Source organism: Seriola lalandi, unplaced genomic scaffold (assembly GCF_002814215.2).
Source record: "Seriola lalandi dorsalis isolate HSWRI2012SDOR001 ecotype SW California unplaced genomic scaffold, Sedor1 jcf7180002054533, whole genome shotgun sequence".
Lineage (NCBI taxonomy): Eukaryota > Metazoa > Chordata > Actinopteri > Carangiformes > Carangidae > Seriola > Seriola lalandi.
This window is the reverse complement of record NW_019525086.1, coordinates 833-14,191: the sequence shown is the minus strand read 5'-3', so window position 1 is coordinate 14,191 and position 13,359 is coordinate 833. Positions and strand designations below refer to the sequence as shown.

Genomic DNA, 13,359 nt, shown 5'->3' with positions numbered 1-13,359 from the left:
TCAGTGACTACTGTACTGCGTGTCCTCTCTCTCCTCACCAGGTACACACCTGTCGGACGGTCTTTCTTCTCCTCCCCGGAGGGCTACGACCACCCGCTGGGCGGAGGGAGAGAGGTTTGGTTTGGTTTCCATCAGTCGGTGCGGCCGGCCATGTGGAAGATGATGCTCAACATCGATGGTGAGGAAACACCGTGAAACCAGGAAGTTCAAAGGAAAAGTTCCACATTTTGGGAAACTTGGGAAGATTTATATTCTCATGCTTCTTTCATGCTTAAGAGCCAGGCTAACTGCCCCCCCTGTTTCCAGTCTTTATGCTAAAGTGATGACTTCAAAAAACCAAGAACCAAATCCATGTATTTTAATCTCAGCTGTTATACAGAGATTCTGGGACTCATGTTGTGTTGTGTCCACAGCTGTTGAATATTTGTTAATCATATTCAAATGTTACTTTATTTTACTCAAACCTGAAGAACTCAGAGAACCTCCGGCTTGTGCAGAAAACTTGAATATTCTGATGTTGATGTTTGAAATGACGATGTTTCTTCTAATCAGCAGCTGCTGATCATCAAAGTTTATCAGTGTCATTTTCTTACAGTGTGATCTTGTGTCGTTTCAGTGTCAGCCACAGCCTTTTATAAAGCCCAGCCAGTCATTCAGTTCATGTGTGAGGTCCTGGACATTCACAACATTGACGAGCAGCCCCGCCCCCTCACCGACTCCCACAGGGTCAAGTTCACCAAAGAGATCAAAGGTATGTCCCCCGGGTCACCGCCTCACCCTGCACTGCTTAGTGAAGGAGCAGCTCCTGTACATGTGTGATGTCAGTCACACTATTGAATGTTGGGTAATAAATGTTTATTTGATGCATAAAGGAGCAACAAGGAATTTAAGCCTCTTGAGTTGTTGTTACTCATATTTTACCAGTGTCATCACATCGGTGCCTCCTCCATCTTCACAGGTCTTAAGGTGGAAGTGACGCACTGTGGAACGATGCGTAGGAAGTACAGAGTCTGTAATGTGACCCGACGGCCTGCCAGCCTGCAGACGTATGTTTCCCCATCGCCTCCCTGTAGCTGTGAACTGCAGGCCTTTGGTTAATAAGAGATTCTCGTTACTTTCAAATCCGCAGATTTCCGCTGCAGCTCGAAAACGGTCAGACGGTCGAACGCACCGTGGCGCAATACTTCAGAGAGAAGTACAATCTGCAGCTGAAGTATCCACACCTGCCCTGTCTGCAGGTGGGACAGGAGCAGAAACACACCTACCTGCCCCTGGAGGTGAGGACTGACGGTGACTGGAAAGTAATGATTGGAAATTAAATCCTCACAGCTTGTCTGTCATCGTGGTTGGTAACCTTTTGAGATAATGTGAAAAACATGTTTTGGCAGCCAATAATCATTTAATCTTTTAGTCCAATCAGAATCCAGTTAGTGCCATGAATCATAAATTATATTTTCATATCCAGCCGGTTGGTTGACATGTCGATGTGTGTTTAAGCTACAGAGACGCCTCGACCTACAGATCACATTTGTTCAGATCAAGTTTGTTTTGTATCAACAAAAATCACATTATCGTCATTTTAAAATTGATATAAAATAAATAATATATCTGCCAAAATAATCGTAATATGATTTAAACTGCACGTCCTGCAGCCCTATTTCTGATTCATGAAAATGGGTGTTTTTCCTCATGTAGGTGTGCAACATCGTAGCTGGACAGCGCTGCATTAAAAAGCTAACGGATAACCAGACGTCCACCATGATCAAAGCAACAGCGCGCTCTGCGCCCGACAGACAGGAGGAGATCAGCCGGCTGGTGAGTGTCCTGTGGACCAGGAGAGCAAGAAGCATCTTTTTGTTTCCTGTTAAGTAAAATAATAAATAATATCTTTTCTTCTTCAGGTGCGGAGTGCGAATTACGAGGCCGACCCGTTCGTCCAGGAGTTTCAGTTCCGAGTGCGAGACGAGATGGCTCAGGTGACGGGCCGCGTCCTGCCGGCCCCCATGCTGCAGTATGGCGGCAGGGTGAGCTCTGAACCATTTATGGTACCTCCCCTTTAAATCACGCTTCATTTGCACGTGTGTGTTTCAGCATGAAACAGCAGGTTTCCTCCAAAAACTCAAATCATATTCGCACCGTTTCCTGTGAGTCTTTAGATATTTGAATTGCAAAAATTATAAATTTCTCAATGAGGAAACCTCAACCTGTTATTAATATCTAGATTTATTTTTCTTGTGTGACTCCATAGGAAACAAATCAAACATTAGTGCCATAAAAAAAAGAATAAATCAATAAAAGAATAAGAAAATAATTGTGGAAATGAAAGCAGAAATAAATAAAAGAATAAATAAGTAAATAAAGAAAAATTGGACCTATAATGACAAATAAATAAAAGAATTGAGAAAGAAACAGTAATAAGGTAAAAACAAGAACAACAGGGGGAAAGTGTTTGTTTTTTTATTTTATCCTGTTTTTATTTCCACATTTATTTTCTAATTCTTTTATTGATTTCTTCTTCTTTCTTCTTCTCCTATGACTCGTAGTTTCCACTGTACATCACATTTCTTTCTGATTACATCTTGTCTATAAATCACATTTTTTCTTTCATGTGTGGATTTGCTGTGGTTTTATATTGTTTATATTATATTGTCAAATCAAACACAGAAACTGTTTTATTTGAAAAGAAATCTCTTGTTTTGCATCTGATCTGCATGAGCCAATCAGAGGCGAGCACAGATGAAATTTAAATGAATTTGTCTCTAATTCCATGATCAGCGACTCTTTATCAATCACTCAGCCTAATGATAATCATTAGCCTTTTATCATGTGATCTCACTGGCTGCCTGAATCCTTTGAATCCATACGTTGTCTGTGTGTCCATGTACTGTGTGTGTGTGTGTGTGTGTGTGTGTGTGTGTGTGTGTGTGTGTGTGTGTGTGACTGCCAGCCCCAGCAGATCAACCCTGCACTGTCGTTGCAGAACCGCACGGTGGCCACACCCAGCCACGGCGTGTGGGACATGAGGGGGAAACAGTTTCACACCGGAGTGGAGATCAAGATGTGGGCCATCGCCTGCTTCGCCACCCAGAGGCAGTGCAGGGAGGAGATCCTCAAGTGAGTTCACAGAAATCATTTCCATTGTTTGTTCAGTTACTTATTGACAGAGACTTAAAGAATAAAACACTTCCAGTCAGATAGTAATGACTGTCATTTCATTTAGATCCTCGTGTGCAGCTTCTGTTAATGTCAGTGAATCATATTCACCACGTTTTTAGACATTAGTCAGATTTTATTAGGAAATCAAACTGTAACATTTATTTATTTATTATCACCAGGTGTCATCATTAATTTAGTAAATTAATTTGTTTTAACATGAAAAAGGCAGTTTGATCACGGGTCAGTCAGTCAGTCAGTCAGTCAGTCAGTCAGTCACATACATAGTAGATTTTAAACCCTTCAACACACCAGATTATCTCGGTGTTTAAATACTGATTATTTCCTTCAGGAGCTTCACTGACCAGCTGCGGAAAATCTCAAAGGATGCTGGGATGCCGATCCAAGGTCAGCCGTGCTTCTGTAAATACGCCCAGGGAGCCGACAGCGTGGAGCCCATGTTCAGACACCTGAAGAACACCTACGCCGGGCTGCAGCTCATCATCGTGATCCTGCCGGGGAAAACACCCGTCTACGGTACAACGGCTCAATGAATAACTAAAGCAAACACAGTTAAAGTTTAAAGCAGACAGGAAAGAAAAGTCAGAAGTGTTGTCACTTCAAGATTGTGAGGAAGTGTAAACAGGAAATGTAAAGAGATCACTGTTGAACATGTGACCCTCAGCGGAGGTGAAGCGGGTGGGGGACACCCTCCTCGGCATGGCCACCCAGTGCGTCCAGGTGAAGAACGTAGTGAAGACGTCCCCTCAGACCCTGTCCAACCTCTGCCTCAAGATCAACGTCAAACTGGGAGGAATCAACAACATCCTGGTTCCACACCAACGGTAAAACCACAAAGGATTCTGGGATTTCTCTCTCTCTGTCCTCTGTCTGTCTCTCAGTCAGAGCATAACGTTGTCTCTGTAATGTCTCCTCTCGTCCATCAGCCCGTCTGTGTTCCAGCAGCCCGTCATCTTCCTCGGCGCCGACGTCACTCATCCTCCAGCAGGAGACGGGAAGAAGCCTTCTATTGCAGCGGTGAGACGTCACTTCATCTCTCCCCCTTAAACTACACATGGAAATCTGTGTTTGGATCACAGTGAACAGTTTCTCATTTTTATTCCTCCACGTCGGCGACAGTCAGAGCGGCGGCCATTTTGTTTCAGGTCGTCCGTCTCATTCTCGGGGACACGATGTCGCAGTAACACCAACAGAACTAACATTCACCTGGACTCAAGGATGAACTGATTAGATTTTGGTGGCTAAAGGTCAAAGGTCACAGACTTCACACTGAAACTATGACAAAACGTCACACAGATGGTTCATATTTCCTGAGTGTGGATAAACAGGAAGTGACGTGGAACTGGTCTGAGTGGAGGAGGAGACTCTGTGATTTTACTCTTGTTGTACCAGTTGCTGCAGTTTGACACTGACACCAGAACCATGACCTCAGTTTATATTAGGAGACTCTATAGTTTTATCTGTAAATATAAATCTACGTTTTTACGGGCCAGGTTTTGTATTTGATTCTTATTTTCCAGAAAGGCTCGTAACATCAGCTGTGTTGCTTTTCCAGTCATGAGCAGAAGAGTGACTGTGACTTGTGGCTTCCTCTACAGGTGGTTGGCAGTATGGACGCCCACCCCAGCAGGTACTGCGCCACAGTGCGGGTCCAGAGGCCCAGACAGGAGATCATCCAGGACCTGGCCTCTATGGTGCGAGAGCTCCTGATCCAGTTCTACAAATCGACGCGCTACAAGCCGACGAGGATCATCTTCTACAGGGACGGAGTGTCGGAGGGACAGTTCAGACAGGTGGAACCTCCTCTTTCATCTCCCTGTTTGTGCTGAGAGCTTAGATATTTTGATTCATCAGGTCATATATAGTGTATTTTATAACAATGAATAATAATAATAATAACTTTTATTTCTTAACAAAGTTACAAAGTAATTCACAGAAAAATAAAGAGAAGGTCAAAGAACCTGAGCAGAGTAAGAGTTTGAACAGTGAATAAAAACCTCAGCATCATGTAAAAGGATCTGACAGTGAAGAGAGTAAAATAATAAAAACAGATTGTGTGAATACTGTTGACACGTAAGTCGTCAGTGCAGGAGAGATGAATTAACCTGGTAGTATAAACAGTGCGTGTGTTCTGTGCAGGTGCTGTACTACGAGCTGCTGGCCATCAGGGAGGCGTGCATCAGTCTGGAGAAGGAATACCAGCCGGGGATCACCTACATCGTCGTGCAGAAACGCCATCACACGCGCCTCTTCTGCGCAGATCGCAACGAGCGGGTGAGCGGCACAGACCTCATGACTTTATTACCGGTGGAAGTGATTGAACTGGGGCGTGAACCGACATCCGAGGCTCTGTTCTCGCACATCACTTTGTTGTGTCGTGTTTCTGGCAGGTTGGACGAAGTGGAAACATTCCTGCCGGCACCACGGTGGACACCGACATCACCCACCCCTACGAGTTCGACTTTTACCTCTGCAGCCACGCTGGGATTCAGGTGAGACCGTGTTTGGCTTCTGTAGTTGCCGCTCCGCCTCGAAGTGAAGCTCTTTAAACGTTATTGAGAGGAAAAACTACAGTTTTACAGAGATTTAAAAATGTCAGTTTCTTACAAGATAAAATAAAAAAAATCAGGCAACAACAAAGAATTCCCGCTCTAAAATGTCCGTGTTGAGAAAAGCAGCAGCTGTTTTCTGTCACGAGGCACCAGGTCGTTTTTTCTACTGTTGATTATGTCGTTAGACCAGGAGCTCGCTGCTGTGTGACACGCCCTCAGCACAATCAGACAGAAAATACCTGATGATGTCATAGTGACATCACAGCAGCAACGTCACATCAAACTGACTGTAGTTTCTGTCTCGTCTGAATATGAAAATTATAAGTATATTTTCTCACCATTGTAGCAGCTGCATGTGGAGACAGAGACACTTCAGAGACGTTTACTGGCAAATTAATCAGAAAAGTGTCGTCTGTTGGAGACTGATTCCAGCGACCAGTAAAGACAAGTAAAGGTTTATTATCCTGTAGTTTCAGCTCACACTGTCGACCAAATCGTTGCACTTCAGTCGTGGAGGGCCGACTGATTTTGTCCTTGTTAAAGGCCTTAAAGTAAATTTCCTTTATAGTTATGTTTTATATTATGTTACATATTGTTTGAGTGACAGCTCAGCAGACGAATCAGCAGCAGCTGGTGAAGAGAAACCTGTAACTTCTCCATTAGAACCGGCTTCACCGCACTTTAGCAGCTCGTTGTTATCCTCCTCCATGGAGCTGTTTTTTCTGAGGGGTGTGTTTAACCTTGGCCCCCCCCCCCTCCAGGGTACGAGTCGCCCCTCCCACTACCACGTCCTGTGGGACGACAACTGTTTCACCGCCGATGAGTTCCAGCTCCTCACCTACCAGCTGTGCCACACCTACGTCCGCTGCACCCGCTCCGTCTCCATCCCAGCACCGGCCTACTACGCCCACCTGGTGGCCTTCCGCGCCCGCTACCACCTGGTCGACAAGGAGCACGACAGGTGAGGAGACGGTCTTTTTATGATGTAACACATTTTCTAAGGAATTTAAATTTCCTTTAATAAATCCACCCTCCGATTTGTTGAATGAACAAACACGTGGAACTTGAACATCTGTATCACCTGGAGAACGACATTAACATCAGGATTAGATGAGTACTGACACATTCTAGTTTTGTTTTAATAACTTACAGTAAGTTACAGGAACATTAAACAGAGTGTAATGGGTAACATCATATTTTAGATCGTAGGAATTAATTAATTTTTAATCTTATTTATCAGATATCACTTTATTTATTGTTTGTATGAGCTCCACTATTGGATTATCTGATCGATTGTGTGTTGGCGTTTCTGATGTTGTGGCAGTGTGTCGTTCCCCGGAGCATTAATGAAGACATCTTATCAGATACCTGGTTAATCTCATATCTAGATCAGTGGTTTCCAACCGTTTCCGACTCGTGTCCCACCTGAAAATATCAAATGTTGACGGCCCACATCCGACCCAGGAACAATACGGAGGCCGAATAATGCTGATGTCTTCTCAGAGCAGTTTTTATTTTAATGATAAGGACTGAACTAAAAGCAGGAGATCGGTTTGGATGGTGAATCAGTGAATCTGTCCTCTGATTGTTGACCTGCTGTCCTCTGTGACTCTCCAGTCTTTGCTCTGGCTGTGACGGACTGAGACACATGATGTGATCCGGTGCTGACGACACAAAAGCTCCTGTCGTTGTCTTTTCCCAGTGAGAGGCTTTAACACAAGCAGAGGAACAATGAGAGGAGTTAGAACATTTTTCATGTTTTTAAAGATCAAAACATTATTTATATTTTCTCTTTATTTAAATTTATTTACATATTACATTTTTTCACCAAAAGTGTTCTGTTTTGTAAATGATTTCTCGGCCTTTCACCTTCATGTCCCACAGGTTCAGAACCACTGATCTAGATGGTGTAGATGGATAATTTGATAGATTTGTCTTTGGGAGCCCGTGTTTACTGAGTATTTAAAGGTGTTTACAGGTGTTTACAGATGTTTACAGGTGATATCTGAGTGTTTACAGGTGTTTACAGATGTTTACAGGTGTTATCTGAGTGTTTACAGGTGTTTACAGATGTTTACAGGTGTTTAAGGTGTTTACAGAAGTTTACAGGTGTTATCTGAGTGTTTACAGAGATGTTTACAGGTGTTATCTGAGTGTTTACAGATGTTTACAGGTGTTATCTGAGTGTTTACAGGTGTTTACAGATGTTTACAGGTGTTATCTGAGTGTTTACAGATGTTTACAGGTGTTATTTGAGTGTTTACAGATGTTTACAGGTGTTATCTGAGTGTTTACAGGTGTTTACAGGTGTTTAAGGTGTTTGCAGAAGTTTACAGGTGTTATCTGAGTGTTTACAGGTGTTTACAGATGTTTACAGGTGTTATCTGAGTGTTTACAGGTGTTTACAGATGTTATCTGAGTGTTTACAGGTGTTTACAGGTGTTTAAGGTGTTTGCAGAAGTTTACAGGTGTTATCTGAGTGTTTACAGGTGTTTACAGATGTTTACAGGTGTTATCTGAGTGTTTACTGAGTGTCACTGATGTTGGTCCTCGTCTCTGTTTTCTTCTTCTCCTGGGACAGTGCGGAGGGCAGCCACGTCTCAGGGCAGAGTAACGGCAGAGACCCGACGGCGCTGGCGAAGGCTGTTCAGATCCACCATGACACACTGAGGACCATGTACTTTGCCTGAAACCCCGCCCCCACGCCCCCACGTCCCTCCACCTCTCCCAGCCACAGTCTTAGGGTCCGACTCCCTGCTGGTGCAGCTTTGGTCACTGGAACTCGACGGTGACGCCGGCAGCTACTGAGGCGGCGTGAGGATGACAGAAGCCAGAGGGGGAGGAGCTACAGCCACATTATGCAATCTGAAACCAGCCAATAGTTTCTGTGCTCCGACCCATGCATCACTTCCTCCTCCACGTTTCCTCTGCTGTATTTACATCACCATGAATTCTCTCTCTTTTTTTTTTTTTTTTAAGCCTCCAGATTCAACAGCAGCTCAAACTTTTGTTTTACTGGGTTTTTGTGTTTGAATGATGGCGGAGCGGCGGGAAGAAAAACTGATGATTTTTTTGGTGCATGGACGGGAACGAAGCCGAACCAGCGAGGACCGACTCGCTCCGTAGCCTCACGCTGAGCCTGACGTCGCTGGTTTATATAGTCGACAGTTTTACATGTTTGTTTGTTTGTTTGTTTGTGTGTTTTCAACTTTCTAGATACTGTACGTGTTGTTTGTCTGATCGCCATGGCAACCTGTTAGTCGAGTAACACTCACAAAAAACACGCCTTCGTGTTTACTCTTCTGTCTCCCTTTAAGCCGGCGGCTCCTCGGTCACTCACACAGTTGAAGTGACGCCACCAACACAGCGAATGAAACCTTCACTTTTTTAAGAAAAGCCTCGTGCGTCGAGTCTCTGAGGCGCCGCGTGGCGCTCGTCGACTTTAAGTGCAGTGAAGAGGACTGTTGGAAAACAACGCCACAGCCATGAGATGGATGATTTTAACCTTCTCTGAGTGAAAGTTCATCTTGGCACCGTGCGTTACACCAAACCTTTCCGTGTGTTTTATTCCTCTTGATATTTATGAGTTTCTTTTTTTCTTTTTTTAGAATTTTAAATGAACATCAGCAATAGAACAGAGAGTTTGTTTCTTCTGACGACCACAAACCTTTAGATTTTTTATTTCAGTTCAGAAGAACTCGAGCAGTTTAGTCGTGATGAAGTCCTTCGGTGCAATAAGGTGTTCGAGCAGAGAGAGCAGGTGCTGAATGTTTCCCATCAGTATTCGTCTGATGAAACGTTTGTTATGAGAGTTTAGGAAAGTGACTTGGATTCAGGAATGTTCAGTGTTTGACATTCTGATGGAGGAGCGGGATCAGCGACGTCTGACGGAGTAAATCAAGTGCCTTGTTTGGTTTGAAGAGGGAAGGATTTTAACGGTATGTGGGTTTGAGTGTCTGTTAATGAATTCTCTGCCCAGAGCAGAGGACGGTAGCTGATCTGAGAACAGGCCGAGTGTGTGAGAGCATTTTTAATGTTTTGTTTTCTAATGATCAGAAACTAAATTATCTTATGATTTCAACACAAAAGACAGCAGCTTACATTGATTATGAAATATCACAAACTATTTTCTCCAATTATTAATATTTCTCACAATATACAAAAATTGACTTTTTTTCAAGAAAAACTATTTTCATAAAACAAAATCAAATATTTACTCGAGTCTCAGAAATCTATGAAAACTGTTTACTTTGTCCAAACACAAAAAAATGACACTTATTATTATTATTATTATTATCAGACTAAATATAAGATTATAATATAAAACATTTAAAAATAATTTCCAGTTTTTCTTGATATCACTAAATACTTAATTCCCAGCATCCAACAGATACTTTGGTCCATCTTTGTTTTCTCATATTAATTAGTATTTTTGTAAAGATCCAAAGAACAAACTAAGATGTTTATGTTGAGATCATAAAGTATTTTTGTTTCATGAATAATCTCACACATGATGAATTTCTGAGCAGGTTTACGTTCATCCAGGTGAGACAGACAGATTCACTGGTGGGAGTCTCCGTTGAAATTTAACACATTTCCAAGACAGTTTTTCTAAATATATCTTTGTATTTTGGATAAAACGGAGTCATTATGCAACTACAACCAAACAAATATCAATATAATGACGTAAAAGTGAAGTTACCAGGAAGAATAAAGAGAAGGTTGAAGAGTTGAACGGTTCGACCGTAGTTTCCAGAGTTTTAGAAACAGTGTTTGTTGCTCAGCCCTGGAGGTTGTTGTCCTTCATGACCGTGCAGTTTAATCCAGACGAAGCCTTCAGTTTATCACTTGGACCAAACCAACGTGCCTGGTCAGGGTGAGGGTGGAGGACGGGAGGCGGTGGTCGTGGTGTCAGTGCTCTTACAGCGTCGTGCTAAAAGCCTCTGTACTGCTAACTGTGCTAGCCACATGTCACCAGAACCAAACCTTAGCTGCTATAAGAAAACATTTATAATATAATATCTCATCAGATACATATAGATGAAATATATGAGAGGATAATGGAGTTTAACTGCACTTAAAAGATGCATGTGTTTCTGGTTGATGGAGATTGTTTCTCTGCTGCAGTTTGAACTGTAAGAATATCTCAGCAGATCGTTTCCTTCCGTGTTTGTTGTCATGTTGAAGCTGTTTCTTAATGTCAGACATTACCAGCATTTGATTTTACTTGAATAGTTATAGAAGTCGTGGGCATGTTTAACATTGTTGGTTAGTGCGCCGCCTGATTCAGAGAGTTTATATATGTATATATGTATATGTATAGTATGGAAGAGGATTAGGGCCATGTGAAAAAACCTTATTCAAGAGATTAAAAATCAGGATTTTGAGAAAATTAAAATTTTTAATGTCAGAATTCTGAGATTTAAAGTGAAAAAAAAAAAAAAAAATTCACATGGCCCTAATCCTCCTCTGTAATATATAGAGAGAGCCTTATTATGGAAATCCCTTTTCCTGTCATGATGCCACTCACAGTAAATCGACCTGCAGTCGCCTTTTTCCTCACAAACAGAAGCATTTTTAATCTGAACGGAGATATATTTATATTTAAAGATACTAATGTAAATGCACACCACTTATTTTTTCTAACAAAGTCCTATTTGAAGCAGAAGCTGTGTTGAAATATGGCATTTAATAATCAAAGTGGTCTGTGATCATTTTTTCCAAATTTGATGATGCAATACTTGTGTGTGAAAAGCAAAAGTGATGCATTTGCTGCTTTGTGGAGATTGTTGGCGGTCGTGTTGTCACGGCGTTGAACCATCAACCCTCCTCCACAGTGACGACCTCCCTTTACTCTGTCATTTTATCATCTCAGTAGCTCATCAGAGAGGTGAAAGACTTTTATTCTGATGGGGTTTCATATGTTTCTCAAACTTCATCATTTTTTAAAATTATTTTTGCATTTTCCTCAGAAGAGAAGGAGGAGGGTTGAAAGTTCGTCGACCGGTCCGTTAACAGACTGTGCCTTTTCTGATGGTGCTGAAAAAAAACAAGTAAATCAAAGAAATCTTAACATTCAGAAAGTCTACATTAACAAGTATATATTGATACATGACAATACTGTAAGGTGTGTGTGTGCATGCGTGTGTGTGTGTGTGTGTGTGTGAGTACCTCTGACATATGCCAAGAACACATAATATGCAGAACTGATCAGTTTGGAGCTGCAGGACCAAAAGGCCTGTGGGGATCAGTTTTTAGTGGACGGGCACTTTGAAGCACAAACCCACAAACTTAGATTTCTGAATCAAAGAAAATAGATTAGGGGAATATTCAAGACTCTGTAGGTGAAGAGTAATTCAGTGTAGACATTATGTAGCATTATTTATTTAACCTTATCTCTATTGGGACGTGACCCCTCTATTACTGCCTGTTTTCCTCCCTCAGAGTTTAATTTATGGTTCATTCTCAGATGAACGGCAATAATGAAGCAATCATTAAGTTTCTGTGCAGTCGGTTTGCCTGGCCTTCCCTCTGTGTTTGCATGTCACTATCAAACCTCTTTATGGTTTTAGTTTTTCTGCTTCTAATGTGAAATTTAGAAGTTTACAGACTTGGGGTAGTTCTTTAAGTGCCCGTCTCCCCACAAAAACAAATCTGTGGTTGGCTGCATATCACCACACTCAGAAACAAAATGGAGGTTTGGGTTTCACAGTATTTTCATGTGCTTTTGTTGTTTTTTTTGCCTGATGATGAAATGGTGTCACTTTTAGAAGTAAAACAGTTTTTTTTTGTCTTAACACTCATCTGATCCTGGTCCTAAGTTGAGCCTTTTTATTTGGTTGTTATATTTAATTTTTTGAATAAATACTCTATGTATGAAACGTGAGTTTGTTTTTGGTATTTGGACAGTTTCTTCCCTCATTACAGGAAATGAAAAAATTCAGAAAGAAGTGAAGACGCTTGTAGTTGAATTTTCCAGAGAATCAGAAAACTTAATACACAAATACAGTTGAGACTCATTTCATGAAAAATAAACATCAGGGATCAATACCTCAAAGTGTTAAGCAGATTTATAATAATGTGATAAATATGTTAAGTCATATGTTAAACAAATTTACTTGTAAACTATCTGAGTTTTGTAAAACGGCTGAGGAAAATTTCCCAATTTATGTAATGTTTTTTTCTCTCTGAAGAAAATATAACAAATTTGAGACAACAGTGAGAAATATATTTTTAGGGGAAATTAAAACATCCAGATTAAGATGCTACACTCGCCATATTACTTACAATCACCAGTGTAACTGACTTACTCAAAACAGTATGGGGCTAGAACAGTGATGGTAACATTTTGACATAGATAATATAAAATTTCATATTATAGTAAGGCATAAAAAGTCATAGTATAGTAAACCATGAAAAATCATAGTATATTAAGGTATAAAAAGTAATGAAAATTCATACTATAGTAAGGCATAAAAATCATGAAAAGGCATAGTATAATAAAGCATAAAATGTCTTATTACAGTAAGGCATTAAAATTCATAGTATAGTAAGGCATGTAAAGTTATATTGCAGAAAAGCGTAAAGCTTCAGTATACTAAGGCATAAAAAGTCATAAAAGGTCATAGTATAG

General features: G+C 41.3%; 1 protein-coding gene across 1 annotated transcript in view; it reads left to right on the top strand.

Annotated features, from left to right (window-relative positions):
• LOC111661076 (protein argonaute-3-like) overlaps positions 1-12,612 on the top strand; it is an 18,292-nt gene extending 5,680 nt beyond the window's left edge. Inside the window, exons 7-20 of the mRNA XM_087176130.1 lie at positions 617-751; positions 959-1,046; positions 1,130-1,277; positions 1,696-1,815; positions 1,902-2,024; positions 2,981-3,114; positions 3,506-3,690; positions 3,839-3,998; positions 4,101-4,191; positions 4,773-4,967; positions 5,314-5,448; positions 5,565-5,666; positions 6,488-6,687; positions 8,308-12,612. Of these exons, the coding sequence (XP_087032256.1) occupies positions 617-751; positions 959-1,046; positions 1,130-1,277; positions 1,696-1,815; positions 1,902-2,024; positions 2,981-3,114; positions 3,506-3,690; positions 3,839-3,998; positions 4,101-4,191; positions 4,773-4,967; positions 5,314-5,448; positions 5,565-5,666; positions 6,488-6,687; positions 8,308-8,416 (1,925 nt within the window). The 3' untranslated portion in view covers positions 8,417-12,612. The remainder of the gene's footprint in view (positions 1-616; positions 752-958; positions 1,047-1,129; positions 1,278-1,695; positions 1,816-1,901; positions 2,025-2,980; positions 3,115-3,505; positions 3,691-3,838; positions 3,999-4,100; positions 4,192-4,772; positions 4,968-5,313; positions 5,449-5,564; positions 5,667-6,487; positions 6,688-8,307) is intronic.
• The last annotated feature ends 747 nt before the right edge of the window (positions 12,613-13,359 follow it).